This window comes from Salvelinus fontinalis, unplaced genomic scaffold (genome assembly GCF_029448725.1).
Source record: "Salvelinus fontinalis isolate EN_2023a unplaced genomic scaffold, ASM2944872v1 scaffold_0182, whole genome shotgun sequence".
NCBI classification, from domain to species: Eukaryota; Metazoa; Chordata; class Actinopteri; order Salmoniformes; family Salmonidae; genus Salvelinus; species Salvelinus fontinalis.
In genome coordinates this window covers 225,001-238,025 of record NW_026600391.1, presented here as the reverse complement: position 1 = coordinate 238,025, position 13,025 = coordinate 225,001, and the positions used below count along the sequence as shown (strand labels likewise).

The 13,025-nt window shown below is 54.7% G+C and overlaps 1 protein-coding gene across 3 annotated transcripts in view; it reads left to right on the top strand.

Annotated features, from left to right (window-relative positions):
- LOC129844151 (protein flightless-1 homolog) overlaps positions 1–13,025 on the top strand; it is a 91,325-nt gene that overhangs the window by 70,172 nt on the left and 8,128 nt on the right. For all 3 annotated transcript variants that reach the window (XM_055912562.1, XM_055912561.1, XM_055912560.1), the window contains exons 16-20: positions 1,434–1,532; positions 5,111–5,200; positions 10,315–10,454; positions 12,187–12,403; positions 12,818–12,972. In XM_055912562.1, the coding sequence (XP_055768537.1) occupies positions 1,434–1,532; positions 5,111–5,200; positions 10,315–10,454; positions 12,187–12,403; positions 12,818–12,972 (701 nt within the window). The remainder of the gene's footprint in view (positions 1–1,433; positions 1,533–5,110; positions 5,201–10,314; positions 10,455–12,186; positions 12,404–12,817; positions 12,973–13,025) is intronic.

Sequence of the window (13,025 nt, the reverse complement as noted above, 5' to 3'; positions counted from 1 at the left end):
GAGACCCTGCCCCAAACACGCTACTGTTACCAGGAACCTGGAGGGGACAGAGTGCCAGGTAAGTAGAGACCCTGCACCTCCCCAAACACGCTACTGTTACCAGGAACCTGGAGGGGACAGAGTGTCAGGTAGGTAGAGACCCCGCCCCAAACACGCTACTGTTACCAGGAACCTGGAGGGGACAGAGTGCCAGGTAGGTAGAGACCCTGCCCCAAACACGCTACTGTTACCAGGAACCTGGAGGGGACAGAGTGCCAGGTAGGTAGAGACCCTGCACCTCCCCAAACACGCTACTGTTACCAGGAACCTGGAGGGGACAGAGTGTCAGGTAGGTAGAGACCCCGCCCCAAACACGCTACTGTTACCAGGAACCTGGAGGGGACAGAGTGCCAGGTAGGTAGAGACCCTGCCCCTCCCCAAACACGCTACTGTTACCAGGAACCTGGAGGGGACAGAGTGCCAGGTAGGTAGAGACCCTACCCCAAACACGCTACTGTTACCAGGAACCTGGAGGGGACAGAGTGCCAGGTAGGTAGAGACCCTACCCCAAACACGCTACTGTTACCAGGAACCTGGAGGGGACAGAGTGCCAGGTAGGTAGAGACCCTGCACCTCCCCAAACACGCTACTGTTACCAGGTTTTAACTCCAACCCTGTTCCTGGAGAGAGACCCTCCTGTAGGTTTTAACTCCAACCCTGTTCCTGGAGAGAAATCCTCCTGTAGGTTTTAAATCCCAGCCTTGTGTTGTGGGTTATTGTCCTGCTGAAAGGTCTCCCAGTGTCTGCTGGGAAACAGACTGAACCAGGTTTTCCTCGAGGATTTTGTCTGTGCTTGGCTCTATTCTGTTTCTTTTTATCCTAAAAAACTCCCTAGTCCTTGCCGATGACAAGCATACCCATAACATGATGCAGCCACCACCATGTTTGAAAATATGAAGAGTGGTACTCAGTGATTTGTTGTATTGGATTTGCCTAAAAAAATTACAAAAAGTTAATTTCTTTGACACATTTTTTGCAGTTTTACTTTAGTGCCTTGTTGCAAAAAGGTTTTTGATCAATTAGCCTTTTAAAATAATAAACTTGGATTAGCGAACACAACGAGGAAGAGTTAATTAACCCAACTGAAGCTCTCCTCTCCCTCTCTCCTCTGTCTCTCTCTCCTCTCTCTGTCTCTCTGTCTCTCTCTCTCTCTGTCTCTCTCCTCTCTCTCTCTCTCTGTCTCTCTCTCTCTCTGTCTGTCTCTCTCTCTCTGTCTCTCTCCTCTCTCTCTCCTCTCTCTGTCTCCCTCTCTCCCTCTCTCTTTCTTTCTCTCTTTCGCTCTCTCTTTCGCTCTCTCTCTGTCTCTCTCTCTGTCTCTCTCTCTGTCTCTCTCTCTGTCTCTCTCTCTGTCTCTCTCTCTGTCTCTCTCTCTGTCTCTCTCTCTGTCTCTCCAGGTGTTTAAGTCTAAGTTTCAGAACTGGGATGATGTCCTGAAGGTGGACTACACCAGAGCAGCTGAGAGTGTAGAGCAGCAGCAAGGATTACAAGGGAAGGTGAGTAACACAACCTGTTGTGTAGGGGTGTGTGTTAGCTAGCTACAGGGGAAGGTGTGTGTGTTGTGTAGGGGGGTGTGTTAGCTAGCTCCCTCTATCAGCTAGCTTGGTGTAGGGGCGTATGCTAGCTAGCTCCCTCTTTCAACTAGCTTGGTGTAGGGGTGTATGCTAGCTAGCTCCCTCTATCAACTAGCTTGGTGTAGGGGTGTGTGTTAGCTAGCTCCGTCTATCAACTAGCTTTGTGTAGGGGTGTATGCTAGCTAGCTACCTCTATCACCTAGCTTGGTGTAGGGATGTATGCTAGCTAGCTCCCTCTATCGCCTAGCTGGTGTAGCTCTACTAAGGATTCTTTACTTTGCTACTTGATGGTGCCTGAACTCCTGACCTTTAACCCTGACCCCTAACTCTAACCCTGCCATCTGCTGTCCTGGATGTGTGATTGACTCAGGACCTTAACTCCTGACCTTGAACCTTGAACCCTGACCCCTAACTCTAGAATCAGGAATTCCCCAGGGCAGCTGTCTAGGCCCCTTACTGGTAGAATCTGGAATTCCCCAGGGCAGCTGTCTAGGCCCCTTACTGGTAGAATCTGGAATTCCCCAGGGCAGCTGTCTAGGCCCCTTACCGGTAGAATCTGGAATTCCCCAGTGCAGCTGTCTAGGCCCCTTACTGGTAGAATCAGGAATTCCCCAGGGCAGCTGTCTAGGCCCCTTACTGGTAGAATCTGGAATTCCCCAGGGCAGCTGTCTAGGCCCCTTACTGGTAGAATCAGGAATTCCCCAGGGCAGCTGTCTAGGCCCCTTAGTAGTAGAATCTGGAATTCCCCAGGGCAGCTGTCTAGGCCCCTTACTGGTAGAATCTGGAATTCCCCAGGGCAGCTGTCTAGGCCCCTTACTGGTAGAATCGAATTCCCCAGGGCAGCTGTCTAGGCCCCTTACTGGTAGAATCAGGAATTCCCCAGGGCAGCTGTCTAGGCCCCTTACTGGTAGAATCAGAAATTCCCCAGGGCAGCTGTCTAGGCCCCTTACCGGTAGATTCTGGAATTCCCCAGGGCAGCTGTCTAGGCCCCTTACCGGTAGAATTAGGAATTCCCCAGGGCAGCTGTCTAGGCCCCTTACTGGTAGAATCAGGAATTCCCCAGGACAGCTGTCTAGGCCCCTTACTGGTAGAATCTGGAATTCCCCAGGGCAGCTGTCTAGGCCCCTTACTGGTAGAATCTGGAATTCCCCAGGGCAGCTGTCTAGGCCCCTTACTGGTAGAATTAGGAATTCCCCAGGACAGCTGTCTAGGCCCCTTACCGGTAGATTCTGGAATTCCCCAGGGCAGCTGTCTAGGCCCCTTACTGGTAGATTCTGGAATTCCCCAGGGCAGCTGTCTAGGCCCCTTACCGGTAGAATCTGGAATTCCCCAGGACAGCTGTCTAGGCCCCTTAACGGTAGAATCTGGAATTCCCCAGGACAGCTGTCTAGGCCCCTTACTGGTAGAATCAGGAATTCCCCAGGGCAGCTGTCTAGGCTCCTTACTGGTAGAATCTGGAATTCCCCAGGGAAGCTGTCTAGGCCCCTTACTGGTAGAATCTGGAATTCCCCAGGGCAGCTGTCTAGGCCCCTTACTGGTAGAATCTGGAATTCCCCAGGGCAGCTGTCTAGGCCCCTTACTGGTAGAATCAGGAATTCACCAGGGCAGCTGTCTAGGCCCCTTACTGGTAGAATCAGGAATTCACCAGGGCAGCTGTCTAGGCCCCTTACTGGTAGAATCTGGAATTCCCCAGGGCAGCTGTCTAGGCCCCTTACTGGTAGAATCAGGAATTCCCCCGGGCAGCTGTCTAGGCCCCTTACTGGTAGAATCAGGAATTCCCCAGGACGGCTGTCTAGGCCCCTTACTGGTAGAATCAGGAATTCCCCAGGGCAGCTGTCTAGGCCCCTTACTGGTAGAATCAGGAATTCCCCAGGGCAGCTGTCTAGGCCCCTTACTGGTAGAATCAGGAATTCCCCAGGGCAGCTGTCTAGGCCCCTTACTGGTAGAATCTGGAATTCCCCAAGGCAGCTGTCTAGGCCTCTTACTGGTAGAATCTGGAATTCCCCAGGGCAGCTGTCTAGGCCCCTTACTGGTAGAATCAATAATTCCCCAGGGCAGCTGTCTAGGCCCCTTACTGGTAGAATCTGGAATTCCCCCGGGCAGCTGTCTAGGCCCCTTACTGGTAGAATCTGGAATTCCCCAGGGCAGCTGTCTAGGCCCCTTACTGGTAGAATCAATAATTCCCCAGGGCAGCTGTCTAGGCCCCTTACTGGTAGAATCAGGAATTCCCCAGGGCAGATGTCTAGGCCCCTTACTGGTAGAATCTGGAATTCCCCAGGGCAGCTGTCTAGGCCCCTTACTGGTAGAATCAATAATTCCCCAGGGCAGCTGTCTAGGCCCCTTAACGGTAGAATCTGGAATTCCCCAGGGCGGCTGTCTAGGCCCCTTACTGGTAGAATCTGGAATTCCCCAGGGCAGCTGTCTAGGCCCCTTACTGGTAGAATCTGGAATTCCCCAGGACGGCTGTCTAGGCCCCTTACTGGTAGAATCAGGAATTCCCCAGGGCAGCTGTCTAGGCCCCTTCCTGGTAGAATCTGGAATTCCCCAGGGCAGCTGTCTAGGCCCCTTACTGGTAGAATCAGGAATTCCCCAGGGCAGCTGTCTAGGCCCCTTACTGGTAGAATCAGGAATTCCCCAGGACAGCTGTCTAGGCCCCTTACTGGTAGAATCTGGAATTCCCCCGGGCAGCTGTCTAGGCCCCTTACTGGTAGAAAATCTGGAATTCCCCCGGGCAGCTGTCTAGGCCCCTTACTGGTAGAATCTGGAATTCCCCAGGACAGCTGTCTAGGCCTCTTACTGGTAGAATCAGAAATTCCCCAGGGCAGCTGTCTAGGCCCCTTACTGGTAGAATCAGGAATTCCCCAGGGCAGCTGTCTAGGCCCCTTACTGGTAGAATCAGGAATTCCCCAGGGCAGCTGTCTAGGCCCCTTACTGGTAGAATCTGGAATTCCCCAGGACAGCTGTCTAGGCCCCTTACTGGTAGAATCAGGAATTCCCCAGGGCAGCTGTCTAGGCCCCTTACTGGTAGAATCAGGAATTCCCCAGGACAGCTGTATAGGCCCCTTACTGGTAGAATCAATAATTCCCCAGGGCTGCTGTCTAGGCCCCTTACTGGTAGAATCTGGAATTCCCCAGGGCAGCTGTCTAGGCCCCTTACTGGTAGAATCTGGAATTCCCCAGGGCAGCTGTCTAGGCCCCTTACTGGTAGAATCTGGAATTCCCCAGGGCAGCTGTCTAGGCCCCTTACTGGTAGAATCTGGAATTCCCCAGGGCAGCTGTCTAGGCCCCTTACTGGTAGAATCTGGAATTCCCCAGGGCAGCTGTCTAGGCCCCTTTTACTTTTTTCAATCTTTACTAACGACATGCCACTGGCTTTGAGTAAAGCACTTTAGTACCATGCAGACAGGGACCTTTGACATGTTTGGATCCTGTTTTTGTACATCTGATTGGTGGATTCAAGTAAAGTCTTTAAAAGGTGTGACCTGTCTTGTCTGTCTCAGGTGAAGAAGGATGCTGAGAAGAAAGACGAGATGAAGGCTGACCTCACCGCCCTCTTCCTCCCCAGACAACCCCCCATGGCCCTCACTGAGGTAAACAGCTCTCTTCCTCCCCAGACAACCCCCCATGGCCCTCACTGAGGTAAACAGCTCTCTTCCTCACCAGACAACCCCCCATGGCCCTCAGAGGTAAACAGCTCTCTTCCTCCCCAGACAACCCCCCATGGCCCTCACTGAGGTAAACAGCTCTCTTCCTCCCCAGACAACCTCCCATGACCCTCACTGAGGTAAACAGCTCTCTTCCTCCCCAGACAACCCCCCATGGCCCTCACTGAGGTAAACAGCTCTCTTCCTCCCCAGACAACCCCCCATGGCCCTCACTGAGGTAAACAGCTCTCTTCCTCCCCAGACAACCCCCCATGGTCCTCACTGAGGTAAACAGCTCTCTTCCTCCCCAGACAACCCCCCATGGCCCTCACTGAGGTAAACAGCTCTCTTCCTCCCCAGACAACCCCCCCATGGCCCTCACTGAGGTAAACAGCTCTCTTCTTCCCCAGACAACCCCCCATGGCCCTCACTGAGGTAAACACCTCATCGCCCTCTTCCTCCCCAGACAACCCCCCATGGTCCTCACTGAGGTAAACAGCTCTCTTCCTCCCCAGACAACCCCCCATGGCCCTCACTGAGGTAAACAGCTCTCTTCTTCCCCAGACAACCCCCCATGGCCCTCACTGAGGTAAACACCTCACCGCCCTCTTCCTCCCCAGACAACCCCCCATGGTCCTCACTGAGGTAAACAGCTCTCTTCCTCCCCAGACAACCCCCCATGGCCCTCACTGAGGTAAACAGCTCTCTTCCTCCCCAGACAACCCCCCATGGCCCTCACTGAGGTAAACAGCCCTCTTCCTCCCCAGACAACCCCCCATGGTCCTCACTGAGGTAAACCGCTCTCTTCCTCCCCAGACAACCCCCCATGGCCCTCACTGAGGTAAACAGCTCTCTTCTTCCCCAGACAACCCCCCATGGCCCTCACTGAGGTAAACAGCTCACCGCCCTCTTCCTCCCCAGACAACCCCCCATGGTCCTCACTGAGGTAAACAGCTCTCTTCCTCCCCAGACAACCCCCCATGGCCCTCACTGAGGTAAACAGCTCTCTTCCTCCCCAGACAACCCCCCATGGTCCTCACTGAGGTAAACACCTCACAGCTCTCTTCCTCCCCAGACAACCCCCCATGGCCCTCACTGAGGTAAACAGCTCACAGCTCTCTTCCTCCCCAGACAACCCCCCATGGCCCTCACTGAGGTAAACACCTCACAGCCCTCTTCTTCCCCAGACAACCCCCCATGGTCCTCACTGAGGTAAACACCTCACAGCTCTCTTCCTCCCCAGACTACCTCCCATGGCCCTCACTGAGGTAAACAGCTCTCTTCCTCCCCAGACTACCTCCCATGGCCCTCACTGAGGTAAACAGCTCTCTTCCTCCCCAGACAACCCCCCATGGTCCTCACTGAGGTAAACAGCTCTCTTCCTCCCCAGACAACCCCCCATGGTCCTCACTGAGGTAAACAGCTCTCCTCCTCCCCAGACTACCTCCCATGGCCCTCACTGAGGTAAACAGCTCTCTTCCTCCCCAGACAACCCCCCATGGTCCTCACTGAGGTAAACAGCTCTCTTCCTCCCCAGACAACCCCCCATGGTCCTCACTGAGGTAAACAGCTCTCTTCCTCCCCAGACAACCCCCCATGGTCCTCACTGAGGTAAACAGCTCTCTTCTTCCCCAGACAACCCCCCATGGCCCTCACTGAGGTAAACACCTCACCGCCCTCTTCCTCCCCAGACAACCCCCCATGGTCCTCACTGAGGTAAACAGCTCTCTTCCTCCCCAGACAACCCCCCATGGCCCTCACTGAGGTAAACAGCTCTCTTCTTCCCCAGACAACCCCCCATGGCCCTCACTGAGGTAAACACCTCACCGCCCTCTTCCTCCCCAGACAACCCCCCATGGTCGTCATTGAGGTAAACAGCTCACCGCCCTCTTCCTCCCCAGACAACCTCCCATGACCCTCACTGAGGTAAACAGCTCTCTTCCTCCCCAGACAACCCCCCATGGTCCTCACTGAGGTAAACAGCTCTCTTCCTCCCCAGACAACCCCCCATGGTCCTCACTGAGGTAAACAGCTCTCTTCCTCCCCAGACAACCCCCCATGGTCCTCACTGAGGTAAACAGCTCTCTTCCTCCCCAGACAACCCCCCATGGTCCTCACTGAGGTAAACAGCTCTCTTCCTCACCAGACAACCTCCCATGACCCTCACTGAGGTAAACAGCTCTCTTCCTCCCCAGACAACCCCCCATGGTCCTCACTGAGGTAAACAGCTCTCTTCCTCCCCAGACAACCCCCCATGGTCCTCACTGAGGTAAACAGCTCTCTTCCTCCCCAGACAACCCCCCATGGTCCTCACTGAGGTAAACAGCTCTCTTCCTCCCCAGACAACCCCCCATGGTCCTCACTGAGGTAAACACCTCACCGCCCTCTTCCTCCCCAGACAACCCCCCATGGCCCTCACTGAGGTAAACAGCTCTCTTCCTCCCCAGACAACCCCCCATGGCCCTCACTGAGGTAAACAGCTCTCTTCCTCCCCAGACAACCCCCCATGGTCCTCACTGAGGTAAACAGCCCTCTTCCTCCCCAGACAACCCCCCATGGCCCTCACTGAGGTAAACACCTCACCGCCCTCTTCCTCCCCAGACAACCCCCCATGGTCCTCACTGAGGTAAACAGCTCTCTTCCTCCCAAGACAACCCCCCATGGTCCTCACTGAGGTAAACAGCTCTCTTCCTCCCCAGACAACCCCCCATGGTCCTCACTGAGGTAAACAGCTCTCTTCCTCCCCAGACAACCCCCCATGGTCCTCACTGAGGTAAACAGCTATCTTCCTCCCCAGACAACCCCCCATGGTCCTCACTGAGGTAAACAGCTCTCTTCCTCCCCAGACAACCTCCCATGGTCCTCACTGAGGTAAACAGCTCTCTTCCTCCCCAGACAACCCCCCATGGTCCTCACTGAGGTAAACAGCTCTCTTCCTCCCCAGACAACCTCCCATGGTCCTCACTGAGGTAAACAGCTCTCTTCTTCCCCAGACAACCCCCCATGGTCCTCACTGAGGTAAACAGCTCTCTTCCTCCCCAGACAACCCCCCATGGCCCTCACTGAGGTAAACAGCTCTCTTCTTCCCCAGACAACCCCCCATGGTCCTCACTGAGGTAAACAGCTCTCTTCCTCCCCAGACAACCCCCCATGGTCCTCACTGAGGTAAACAGCTCTCTTCCTCCCCAGACAACCCCCCATGGTCCTCACTGAGGTAAACAGCTCTCTTCCTCCCCAGACAACCCCCCATGGTCCTCACTGAGGTAAACAGCTCTCTTCCTCCCCAGACAACCTCCCATGGTCCTCACTGAGGTAAACAGCTCTCTTCCTCCCCAGACAACCCCCCATGGTCCTCACTGAGGTAAACAGCTCTCTTCCTCCCCAGACAACCCCCCATGGTCCTCACTGAGGTAAACAGCTCTCTTCCTCCCCAGACAACCTCCCATGGTCCTCACTGAGGTAAACAGCTCTCTTCCTCCCCAGACAACCCCCCATGGTCCTCACTGAGGTAAACAGCTCTCTTCCTCCCCAGACAACCCCCCATGGTCCTCACTGAGGTAAACAGCTCTCTTCCTCCCCAGACAACCTCCCATGGTCCTCACTGAGGTAAACAGCTCTCTTCCTCCCCAGACAACCCCCCATGGTCCTCACTGAGGTAAACAGCTCTCTTCCTCCCCAGACAACCTCCCATGGTCCTCACTGAGGTAAACAGCTCTCTTCCTCCCCAGACAACCCCCCATGGTCCTCACTGAGGTAAACAGCTCTCTTCCTCCCCAGACAACCCCCCATGGTCCTCACTGAGGTAAACAGCTCTCTTCCTCCCCAGACAACCTCCCATGGTCCTCACTGAGGTAAACAGCTCTCTTCCTCCCCAGACAACCCCCCATGGTCCTCACTGAGGTAAACAGCTCTCTTCCTCCCCAGACAACCCCCCATGGTCCTCACTGAGGTAAACAGCTCTCTTCCTCCCCAGACAACCTCCCATGGTCCTCACTGAGGTAAACAGCTCTCTTCCTCCCCAGACAACCCCCCCATGGTCCTCACTGAGGTAAACAGCTCTCTTCCTCCCCAGACAACCTCCCATGGTCCTCACTGAGGTAAACAGCTCTCTTCCTCCCCAGACAACCCCCCCATGGTCCTCACTGAGGTAAACAGCTCTCTTCCTCCCCAGACAACCCCCCATGGTCCTCACTGAGGTAAACAGCTCTCTTCCTCCCCAGACAACCCCCCATGGTCCTCACTGAGGTAAACAGCTCTCTTCCTCCCCAGACAACCCCCCATGGCCCTCACTGAGGTAAACACCTCTCTTCCTCCCCAGACAACCCCCCCCCATGGTCCTCACTGAGGTAAACAGCTCTCTTCCTCCCCAGACAACCCCCCATGGTCCTCACTGAGGTAAACAGCTCTCTTCCTCCCCAGACAACCTCCCATGGTCCTCACTGAGGTAAACAGCTCTCTTCCTCCCCAGACAACCCCCCATGGTCCTCACTGAGGTAAACAGCTCTCTTCCTCCCCAGACAACCCCCCATGGTCCTCACTGAGGTAAACAGCTCTCTTCCTCCCCAGACAACCCCCCCATGGCCCTCACTGAGGTAAACAGCTCTCTTCCTCCCCAGACAACCCCCCATGGCCCTCACTGAGGTAAACAGCTCTCTTCCTCCCCAGACAACCCCGTCTCTGCCGTTCTGTCCACTGGCGCTACAAAGTAGATCCATAATGTCTAATAATAATGTTATTAGTTATTACTTTTTCATGTTCTCTCCCCCCTCCCTCCCTCCCTCCTCCTCCCTCTCCCCCACCTCCTCCTCCCTCCTCCTCTCTCCTCCTCCCCCCCTCCTCCTCTCCTCCTCCTCTCCTCTCCCCCCCTCCTCCCTCCTCCCCCCCTCCCTCCTCTCCCCCCCCCCTCCCCCTCTCTCCTCCCCCCCTCCCTCCTCTCCCCCTCCCCCTCTCTCCTCCCCCCCTCCCTCCCCTCCTCTCTCCTCCTCCCCCCCTCCTCCTCTCCTCCTCCTCTCCTCTCCCCCCCTCCTCCCTCCTCCCTCCCCCCCTCCTCCTCTCTCCAGGCAGAGCAGATGATGGAGGACTGGAATGAGGATCTGGATGGAATGGAGGGATTCGTGTTGGAGGGGAAGAAGTTTGCTCGTCTGCCGGAGGAGGAGTTTGGACACTTCCACACACAGGACTGCTACGTCTTCCTCTGCAGGTACACACACACACACACACACACACACACACACACACACACACACACACACACACACACACACCACACAGGACTGCTACGTCTTCCTCTGCAGGTACACACACACACACACACACACACACACACACACACAGGACTGCTACGTCTTCCTCTGCAGGTACACACAAACACACACACACACACACACACACACACACACACAGGACTGCTACGTCTTCCTCTGCAGGTACACACACACACACACACACACACACACACACACACACACACACACACACACAGGACTGCTTAGGAGGACTTAGGAGGACTGTAGGTCTGTCTCAGGACTGTAGGAGGACTGTGGGTCTGTCTCAGGACTGTAGGTCTGTCTCAGGACTTTGGGAGGACTGTAGGAGGACTGTAGGTCTGTCTCAGGATTGTCGGACTGTAGGAGGACTGCGGGTCTGTCTCAGGACTGTAGGAGGGCTGTGGGTCTTTCTCAGGACTTTGGGAGGACTGTCTCAGGACTGTAGGAGGTCTGTCTCAGGACTGTAGGAGGTCTGTCTCAGGACTGTAGGAGGTCTGTCTCAGGACTGTAGGAGGTCTGTCTCAGGACTGTAGGAGGTCTCTCTCAGGACTGTAGGAGGTCTGTCTCAGGACTGTAGGAGGTCTGTCTCAGGACTGTAGGAGGTCTGTAGGTCTGTCTCAGGATTGTCGGACTGTAGGAGGACTGCGGGTCTGTCTCAGGACTGTAGGAGGGCTGTGGGTCTTTCTCAGGACTTTGGGAGGACTGTCTCAGGACTGTAGGAGGTCTGTCTCAGGACTGTAGGAGGTCTGTCTCAGGACTGTAGGAGGTCTGTCTCAGGACTGTAGGAGGTCTGTCTCAGGACTGTAGGAGGTCTGTCTCAGGACTGTAGGAGGTCTGTCTCAGGACTGTAGGAGGTCTGTCTCAGGACTGTAGGAGGTCTCTCTCAGGACTGTAGGAGGTCTGTCTCAGGACTGTAGGAGGTCTGTCTCAGGACTGTAGGAGGTCTGTAGGTCTGTCTCATGACTGTAGGAGGTCTGTAGGTCTGTAGGTCTGTCTCAGGACTGTAGGTCTGTCTCAGGACTGTAGGAGGACTGTAGGTCTGTCTCAGGACTGTAGGAGGACTGCGGGTCTGTCTCAGGACTGTAGGAGGACTGTAGGAGGACTGTATGTCTGTCTCAGGACTGCGGGTCTGTCTCAGGACTGCGGGTCTGTCTCAGGATTGTCGGTCTGTAGGAGGACTGTGGGTCTGTAGGAGGACTGTAGGTCTGTCTCAGGATTGTCGGACTGTAGGTCTGTCTCAGGACTTAGGAGGACTGTAGGTCTGTCTCAGGACTGTAGGTCTGTCTCAGGACTGTAGGTCTGTCTCAGGACTGTAGGTCTGTCTCAGGACTGTAGGAGGACTGCGGGTCTGTCTCAGGACTGCGGGTCTGTCTCAGGACTACGGGTCTGTCTCAGGAACTACGGGTCTGTCTCAGGAACTACGGGTCTGTCTCAGGAACTACGGGTCTGTCTCAGGACTGCGGGTCTGTCTCAGGACTGCGGGTCTGTCTCAGGACTGCGGGTCTGTCTCAGGACTGCGGGTCTGTCTCAGGACTGCGGGAGGACTGTAGGTCTGTCTCAGGACTGTGGGTCCGTCTCTCTGTGTGTTTTTCTGTAAATGATCCCTTTACTACATACTATGGACTGAATGAAATGTTGACACTAATTTTGTGTGTGTCTGTGTAGGTACTGGGTGCCGGTAGAATACGATGATGAGGACAAGGAGAAGAAGGAGAGACACGGCCACCACGGAGGAGAGGAAGAGGAGGAGGAGAGGGTGGAGGAAGACTTCCAGTGTGTTGTGTATTTCTGGCAGGGCAGGCAGGCCTCCAACATGGGCTGGCTCACTTTCACCTTCTCTCTGCAGAAGAAGTTTGAGAGTCTCTTCCCTGGGAAACTGGAGGTACACACACACACCCCCACACACACACACACACAGACAGACAGTAGGACGAGACATCCCTCCTAATGTTTTGTACTCTCGGTGTACCTAATGTTTTGTACTCTCGGTGTACCTATTCTAGACATTCCTAATGTTTTGTACTCTCGGTGTACCTATTCTAGACGTTCCTAATGTTTTGTACTCTCGGTGTACCTAATCTAGAGGTTTCTAATGTTTTGTACTCTCGGTGTACCTAATCTAGAGGTTCCTAATGTTTTGTACTCTCGGTGTACCTAATCTAGAGGTTTCTAATGTTTTGTACTCTCGGTGTACCTAATCTAGAGGTTCCTAATGTTTTGTACTCTCGGTGTACCTAATCTAGAGGTTCCTAATGTGTTGTACTCTCGGTGTACCTCATCTCTGTGTTCTCTGCAGGTGGTCCGTATGACCCAGCAGCAGGAGAATCTCAAGTTCCTGTCTCACTTCAAGAGGAAGTTCATCGTTCATAAAGGGAAGAGGAAACAGAAGATCGATGCCGCTCAGCCCTCCCTCTACCACATACGCACCAATGGGAGCGCTCTCTGTACCAGGTACACACCCCCTCTACCACATACGCACCAATGGGAGCGCTCTCTGTACCAGG